General features: G+C 42.5%; 1 protein-coding gene and 2 non-coding genes across 4 annotated transcripts in view; 2 read left to right on the plus strand and 1 right to left on the minus strand.

Moving 5' to 3' along the window:
* Positions 1-603: 603 nt before the first annotated feature.
* The window catches only part of fgd5a (FYVE, RhoGEF and PH domain containing 5a), a 42775-nt gene continuing 34688 nt past the window's right edge, over positions 604-8690 (minus strand). The window contains exons 13-21 of one of the 2 annotated variants that reach the window (XM_014009840.1): positions 7729-7812; positions 7521-7600; positions 7288-7384; positions 6987-7124; positions 6717-6819; positions 6470-6606; positions 5452-5553; positions 4928-5082; positions 604-1134 (exon numbers count right to left, since the gene is read on the minus strand). In XM_014009840.1, coding sequence (XP_013865294.1) covers positions 1098-1134; positions 4928-5082; positions 5452-5553; positions 6470-6606; positions 6717-6819; positions 6987-7124; positions 7288-7384; positions 7521-7600; positions 7729-7812 — 933 coding nt within the window. In that variant the 3' untranslated portion in view covers positions 604-1097. Of the gene's footprint in view, positions 1135-4927; positions 5083-5424; positions 5554-6469; positions 6607-6716; positions 6820-6986; positions 7125-7287; positions 7385-7520; positions 7601-7728; positions 7813-8690 lie in introns of both variants that reach the window. The other variant, XM_014009839.1, reaches the window with a different exon arrangement.
* On the plus strand, positions 1647-1718 carry trnae-cuc (transfer RNA glutamic acid (anticodon CUC)). Its single transcript has one exon. It is a non-coding gene; the product is annotated as a tRNA-Glu (tRNA).
* trnae-cuc (transfer RNA glutamic acid (anticodon CUC)) lies at positions 6152-6223 on the plus strand. Its single transcript has one exon. It is a non-coding gene; the product is annotated as a tRNA-Glu (tRNA).

The raw sequence follows: 8690 nt of genomic DNA on the forward strand, positions 1-8690 counted from the left end.
ATATATATATATATATATGTATGTATGTATGTATACTCACAATTTCTTTGAGATGTTGAGTCCTTTTGATTCAAAAAGATTTGTTTTAAGATAAATTTTAAATATGTTTAACTGTAATTAGTCATTTCATGCTTTAAAGAAAGGACACATGACCTCATAACTGTGCGGGGGAGCAGTCAGGATGTAACGTTCCTGTARTGCACAGAATCTGGTTCCAAAAATACAACATGGCTACTTCCATAAACCGGGTCCGCATGGCTTCCAAAGGAAAGAAGTTCTGAATGATTAATACATAATTTTCAGTTTCACATTTCTCAATTAAATACAGCTCACCATGAACTTCTATACAAGTGTCAGTAGTGACAGCAGCAGCCAGCCTGGGGCATTTTTAACATGAATATTATATTTTTGCAACAATATCTGAATAATGCAAATTGACAACAATGTGTTTTTAAAGGTTAACAGTTTCACTTTGGTCTTTGCCCAACTCAAACTAGCCGTTAGCTCATCAATCCAGCTAGAATTTAATTTGAAGATTGTTCAAAGAGCGATCTAGAAGGTAAGATATTACCTGTTCATGCCCTTTCCACAGATCCACTCCTAAAAAGATAAAAATGATCACTTTAATGTTACAAATATGCCACGCACATATTTGTGAGCACGTTTGTTACACCTTATTTTCATTTGTTGATCACACATTTGGTGCCATTTTGAATAAATCTCTCACCTAAGAGTGTAATAAAGTTCAAGCAGCTGTACAGTGGACTTTAGCAGTAAGAGATTTGAAAACAAAAGCAAATAAAAAAGGAGAAACGGAGAAAATGAACATCTGTTTCAGGCTCACAGATGTCTGACGTTGCTCCTGAAAAGTGAAGGCTCTTGTGAACTTCAGTGTGTGGTTCATTCTTTCAGCTGCCTCGGGGTGGCAGTGTTGTCTAAAATTCACTGGTGGTTTGAATGTCATGTGATTTGCCTGTACAGGAAGGATGTGGTGATTTTGTTCCTGTGTTCAGTGGAAGCAGGTAGTTTGGTTGTGCTCCTCAGAGGAGTTCTAGTAGCCGCAGACAGCAGACCTTGTTCACTGAACCAAGCAGGTGCTATAAAACTGTAGCCTCTTCCATGGCGTTCACCCATCTGAAACACAGAGATGTAAACAGAACTTTAAAAAAACATCTTTCTCTTTGTCTGATACACAATTATAAAAAATATATTACTACTAGTCTGTTTAAAATGTAGGTAAGTATGTAAATTCTGCCAAAAATGCACCMTTGATGCGCCACAGACCCAATTCTCAAAAGGTTAGCACGCTTTGTAGAATGAAAAGATAAGCAGAATGCAAAGAATTGCACGTCTCATAAATCTGTGTTTATTCTCAACAGAACACAGTAAACATATCAAATGTAAGCTGAGAAATTGTTTTAGAACAATAAGGTTATTTTGAAATTTAAGGCAGCAACACAAACACATTGAAACACAAAGCATCCTGTCTTCTTTTAACAACAGTTTGTAAAACATCTGGAGGTTTTAGTGGAAAATGTCCCATTCCTGTCTTATGTAGGATTCTAACTGTTCAACAGTTGTAAATCTTTTATTATTTTGATTTGTTTCTTGATGCATCTTATYTGACTGTGATCAGCTGTTTGCAGTCCCTGGTGGTCTAGTGGTTAGGATTCGGCGCTCTCACCGCCGCGGCCCGGGTTCGATTCCCGGTCAGGGAACTTCTCTTTTAAGATGGTGGTGCAGAGGTTACAGAAGATAAGTCTGTGAACGGTTMAACTCCCGCCCCACCTTCGGCCCTTGAGCACAGCCCTTAACCCCTCAGCTGCTCCCTGGGCGCTGTAATTGGCAGCCCACTGCTCCACGTGTGTTCACATGTGCCATGGGTTAAATGCAGAGAATTAATTTCCCCACTGTGGGACAACACAAGCTAATGAAATCCTAAAAAAAAATAGGCCTTGCAAGAAAAAGACATCTAGATGGGAGCATATACTTTTCTACATTGATGGCTGTCTTCAGATGTGTAGGCACTAATGCACTCCCATACCATCAGAGAGGCAGGCWTTTAAACTGTTGATAACAGGCTGGATGCTCTCTCTCTTTTTTGGTACGAAGGATGCGACCATCAAAGAGGATTTAAAGTTTTAACTCATCTGTTCATTACCACACCTCAGTCCATTATAAATGAGCTTTAGGTCTGGAAAAGATGGAGGTGTTTCTAGAGCATGTAAAGCAAATTATTGGAGCAAACAAACAAACAAAAAATAACAGGTATGTTTGCTCAACTTGGATATTTACATGACATTAATCTTACTGGGCTGTGGCCCAAGACAGAAAAACAGACAAGAGGCTCATTCAGAAGACGACCCGTACCGTTACYGACACGTGTTCTGACCCCCTCGGCTTATTCAGAAGATTTGTGGAAGCGGAGTGGGGGGACAGAAATACCCACGTCTGTCACGTCTCTTAATCTCGAAGCGAGGTAGTGACAGACACAAAACAGCCGACTCCTGAGAAGGTGGGCCGGCGTAGTTCTTCACCTTCACGAACCAACCAGCTGCTGATTTCTTAAATCAAACACCAGATTACGGTGCCATTTTTTTCAAGCCCCACGAGTTCCACTTCATATACATGCAGAGGAGGAAATAAACTTTATTGGCACAAATACCAGCTAAAATTATCCATCACATGGACACAACCATGAGACTCAGATTGCTTTGAAACTTAAAACTTTAAAAGACGTACATGATCGGATTTGTTCTCTGCAATATAATGAGGGACAAGAGTTGAGCGACTCTGCAGCAGCTTGAGTGACAGCAGCACGTCAGAGCAGCTGTGTTTTTGTCCACGCCTCTTTTAATCCTGCACTGACTAATGTTTTCTGAAAGCGTGTTTGAGCGCGGTGAGAGAGCGTCTCCGTATGTGTCTTTGCTTGTTTAGTGGTTCTGTCTTCTGAAAGAGCCTAATGAAACACTTGTATGCTCATGTCAGTGTTTTTTAGTCACACATTTTTCTGTGCAGGGACTGAAAAAGCTGATAATCTCTTATTAGAGTTTAAAGGGATCCATGATTAGCTGTATCATTAGACTTTATTTGATAAACATTTATTTTAACTGTAAAATGAAGACTGTAAAAATACTGTAGGCTGTTTAGTTTTTATCATTTTTAAACTAAAAGTTTAAAAATATATCATGCGGACAGGGCCATTTTATTTACATGCAAAGCATTCTGGGTAAATGATGACATAGATAGGTCATTGGTGCGAGGCTGCTAGTGAGCTATATCCACCCTGAAGGTTAATCTTGGACAATGTCTGATGATCGACTCTTTTAAATGAAACCAGAGAGTGTTGACAGAGAGGAGAAGGTAGAAATGACTCAGCCTGTGACTGAAAATATAGATGGAGGACAACAGAGCTGCTTCATGGAAGAAGAACCTCAGCTTAGCTTGTTCGCTTTAGCGTTAGCCCCGACGCTATCACCATATATATGTATTAGCTCAGTGCTACACATTCTCCTCTTGTCACTGAGGTCCTCCATCCACATGACAGAGAGGGGAACACAAAAATGACTCAGCCTGCAACTGAAAATATAGATGGAGGACCTCAGTTTAGCTTGTTTGTCGCGCTAGCCTAGCGCTGAGCTAATACAAATAAGGCAATATAGCATCGGGGCTAGTGCGAAGGCTAATGCTGCGTTCACACCGAACGCGATTTCAGCTTCAAAATCGCAGCTAACGCTGAAGTTTGAAGCTTGTGCACTTTGAGGTCAGACGCAGGTCAGCTCTTGAAGCGCTGCACGGCAACAGCCTCCCCGCCCCTCCCTCCTCTGTCGGGCTCTGTTTAATGTCGGACGAGGAAGTGGCTTTGCTTTATTTACAGAGAGCAAGAGCATGTCACATTCATCAGATAATTAATTCATAATTAATTCACCAGATAATTCAGAGWAGAGGCTCACAGCTCGCTTTCAGGACTATTTTTCCAGTCTGATGAGCCGCTGCCACGCATTGCTGCAGATCAGGACACAGACTGCAGGCACTCATTTCAGCTAAAGAGCTCCTCTCCATCTGTTTCAGGTTAGTGGACATCATTCAGTAAACTGTCCCATCGGGAAATCTGTCGCTACGTCACACAGTGGAGTCTCTCTGATTGGTTGACGCGGCGCGTCGAGCTGCAAAAGTTCAGATTTTCTAACTTCAGCGATTTGCGCCTCAGCGCGTCGAACGCTCAGATCGTTCAAATCGTTCAAATCGCGCTGCTCTAATCGCGCTTGAGGCGCCGCAGCACTTCCCGACGTTGCTTGAAGCGCGTCCACCATAGACTTTGTATGTAAACCTGCTGCTCCTGACGCTGAAATCGCGTTCGGTGTGAACGCACCATAACAGGCTAAGCTGAGGTTCTTCTTCCATGAAGCAGCTCTGTTGTCCTCCATCCATATTTTCAGTTCCAGGCTGAGTCATTTCTACCTTCTCCTCTCTGTMWACGCTCTCTGGTTTCATTTAAAAGAGTCGATCATCAGAYATTGTCCAAGATTAACTTTCAGGGTGGATATAACTCGCTCACACCTATCCACATCATCATTTACCCAGAATGCTTTGCATGCAAATAAAACAGCTCTATCCGTGTTAAAATATATTTTTAAAAATTTACAAAACTAAACATCCTACAGTATTTTTACAGTCTTTATTTTAGAGTTAAAATATATTTTTATCAAATAAAGTCTAATGTTACAACTAATCAGGGATCCCTTTAACAGATTAGTCTTGCTTCTTGTCTTGTGTTATTGGAAAAACTTCCTCATCCAGTTGGTCTAACAGTTAGGATCCTGTTAAGATGACGTGAACTGATTTTTACATCAAACTAAAACTTCCAGCTCCTCCAGAGATACAATCTTTCCTATCGCATTATGCCTCTAAAAACAGTGTTGCCGACCTGCGTGCGGTGTGTTGATCATCCGCTCTGAAGGTGTAGTAGAGCGTTTTCTTGTGGTACAAATGAAACACGTTACTGGTCTCCTCTCCCTCCGACCTGTCMGTCAGCTTCACCGTGAAGCCCTGCAGAGGCAGACTTTCCGAAGCCACTTTGTCCTGGGGGAGAGCGAGAAGGGTCAAGCACGTCATAAATGACAAATGTCGGCACTGCTGTTAGGGAGCAACAGGAAAACAGCACGTATCAATGAGCTTCATAAGAGCAAAGCAGTGCGACTCACAGCTTGTCAGAGGAAAGAAAAGAAGAAAGAGAGCACAGAGAATCCCTTTATTAGTCATTCAGTGATTTGCCCGTGAGGCTGAAAAAGCTCGGAGAGTGCAGTTTGGAGTGCAGCTGGATATAAAGAGGAATAAAAGTGGGCGGTTAAATGTCATTTTGCTCGGTCGAGAGATAAATGTGGGTGTTTTGGGGCTGGTGCGGGAGACTCTGTGCCCCCTCACCTCACGGGCTGAGAAGGTGTAGAGCACCTTGTCTTTGAGGAGGAACCACAATCTCTTCCATTTCCGTTTGCTCTTCTTCCGGCGTTGCAGGCTTCCGCTCATGGTGGAGCCATCTACACCGAGTGACACCTGACGGCATTTGGAGGCAATTAGAAAGCAAGAAATAATAAAAAAAAAAAAACAAGCAAAACTCTAAAACAATCAGTATGTAGTAGGGTTGGGCATAGTCGTATTGTGTGCAATTAATCATCAGAAAAACATTAATCKATTATTTTTTGGCACTTGATGATTAATACAATTAATGTCACCAGATTGACTGCCGATTTCTCCAGTCGGTCCACTCGCTGCTCCTCTCTGCTTCAAATATGACGAACATTAAAAAACAGTTCTATAATTTATTTATCTATCAACACAATTTAAAATTTGATGATTAGCCTGAAGTCTGTAATTTTGACAGAATTTGGAACAGATTTTTATGAAGAGCAAATCTTTCCCACGAAATTGGTCATGTGACTAGGACATAAGGGCATCCAGGGACTCCAAGGGATTAATCGTCAAATTAATCATCAGATAAATACCCCAATTAATCATAATTATTTTTTTTTACCAATACTGCCCAACCTTAGTATGTTGTTATCAGAATGAGAAAGTAGCAGAACAAACTCCACTAGCAGCTGTCGAGGATTCTGAGCATACCACTGCACTAGCCTGGACCAGCCCACAGAGATCCCTGGTGGTCTAGTGGTTAGGATTCGGCGCTCTCACCGCCGCGGCCCGGGTTCGATTCCCGGTCAGGGAACATCACGTTTTCTCTCAGCCCCACACTAAACAGAAATTACTACTGCACGGAGCAGTCTCACTAATGACAGCTGCTGTAATACTCATGTAATAGAAAAAATAAAATAAATGGGATTACCACCTAGGCCAGATTTACTGAAGCAAGAATGTAACCTGATCTAAACCGTGTCCGTGAAATGCCTTTCTAAAATTAGAGCACACATGTTGGAGGTTGAACAGAGAAGCGGTTGCCAGACGTGAATCCCACCTGGCTGAGGTTGGAGGTGCTCTTTCTGGACTTCCACAAACTGGGGGGTTGCAGGCTTTGAAAGACAGCGGAGAGGGGACGGCTGGCCCGGTGAGACCGAGGGCTAGCGTTACCACATGCTCCTGATATGCTGCCACCTGCAGACAGACAGAAATCTTACTGTGGCAACGAAATGACTTTTTTTTACCTGAACGTTGCTGAGTTATAATAGAACACGGGCTTTTTACATATAAAAAAGAGCTTTCACCTCTTTTCCTGAGCTCAGCAGAGCAGTGATCACACACTTTAGCCACTCTGTCTTTGAGGTACTTCAAAGGGTATCTGTTCCTGGAGCAAGCTCGACACACCACCTGCTCAGAGAGGCAAAATGCATTTATGTAAAAGCTTTAAGACATGCGGATCCAAAGCCTGGCAGGATCCACGACAAGGAAAAGCAGATGAAAGTAAAGTAAGGTAACGTTAGCAGCCTCTTGAGTTTTTCAAACGAAGCCAGTCGTGAGCCTGAGGAGTGTCTGACCTTTCCACAGGCGTTACAGTGGTGTCGTCTGAGCGTGAGGCTGAAGTCAGCGGTGCAGTTCATGCACATCATCACTTGAGAAACTGGCACCAGCTCTGGAGCAGCTTCACCCAGGGCCATCCACAGCTTCTCTCGGGCCTGATGGGAAAACATTGAAGGGATGGTAAAATGTCATAAACAGAATAATGAGCGTGTCCGAATGAACTGTTTCTGTGATGCTACTGATTATAGATATTAAGGTCAATTTTGTTTTTTGTTTTTTCGGTTGATATTTAAAAAGCAATCAAGATTTTTTTCCTACCTCACTGCAGGGTCCACCAAATGTGCAGAGACCGGCAGCGTGGTCCGCGATGGCTCGACTTAAGGTGTGGAACCAGTCCTCCCGTTCTCCTACGGAACTGAGGAGAAACGCAAACATCAACCCAAATGATCCATTCGAAACCTTTCAGACRTCACATTCACAGCTGTTTGAAAGCATCAGAAGGTGGGTTCTGATTTTATTTCACAGTTTGGGTTGCTTGTTTTGTTTCCCACCTGGCAGACAGGGTGATGGTGATGTCAGACACCTCAATCTTGAGACAGTTCAGAACGTTGTCCAGGATCGGTTTGCTCACCTGTGTGCGAAGTACAAAAAGACATCACAGATTAGGCCAAAAAGCCAACAAGTCAATAACTGAAACRTTTAAAATAAAATGTAAAAGTTGTGTGGTTAATATTTGAGATCRTTCAGAGGAGTCACCACCTTCATCCCTGACAAAGACAGGGTGTTCTTTAGTCTGTATTTCCCATCCTGCTGAGGGTAGGTGTACAGCATGATGTCGTTCATCTGATGAAGAACACAGRAAGAGATAAAAAAAAAAGATATAAAGTGAGAGACTGGTTTGTTTAGAAAAATTGTACACACCAAATCAGGGGTCTGCAACCTTTACAATCAAGAGAGCCATTTCTGCTCCTTGGTTCACTAATAAAATGTGTACAGAGCAGTGAAATGTGCTACAACTGTGATTATCAACTGGTGGCCCGTGGGCCACTTTGAGTTTGTTAAAGGCGGGCCTTTACGGCCAGTGGGGAGTGACATTATAAAAGTAAAAACACAAATGGAATTTTAGCATTTATTATTATTTTTACATTTAAAGTAAAAGAAAAGGCCACATTCATGTAAATAAGTAAAACACTGTAAATAAATAATACCAAAATTGAGCAAAATTATCTTATTATCTAATCAACTCAACATATTTCTTCTCAGCAACTTGTCCTAAATGATTTCCAAAAAAAAAATTCCTGATGAATTTGAGAGAAAGATCATATCATTAGGCTTAAAGTTGAGTTTTTTAAGTGGCCAAAAAAAAAGATCTAATCCAAGGGTTTCAAAACCTTTCCTTGCCATGGCACCCCAAGTAGCATTAGCTTATATGAGGAGAGGAGAAGAGTGCAGGAGCAGGCCCTCCCTGGATGGGTGTGKTTTTTAGTGGAGGTCTCACAGCCTTGGCCTCGCTCCCCTCCACCCCCTTCACCTACATAATGTAGGGGAGGAGAGGAGAAGAGTGGAGGACAAGGCCCTCCCTGGATGGGTGTGGTGCTTAGTGGAGGTCTCACAGCCTTGGCCTCGCTCCCCTCCACCCCTTCACCTCACCTGCCTCCACCCAGCATTCTTTTGTGAAGCATTTTGTGGACATGAAGCCAGTTTTGATTTCACTTTGGTCT

The sequence above is a fragment of the Austrofundulus limnaeus genome, unplaced genomic scaffold (assembly GCF_001266775.1).
Source record: "Austrofundulus limnaeus strain Quisiro unplaced genomic scaffold, Austrofundulus_limnaeus-1.0 Scaffold62, whole genome shotgun sequence".
In the NCBI taxonomy this organism is placed as follows: domain Eukaryota; kingdom Metazoa; phylum Chordata; class Actinopteri; order Cyprinodontiformes; family Rivulidae; genus Austrofundulus; species Austrofundulus limnaeus.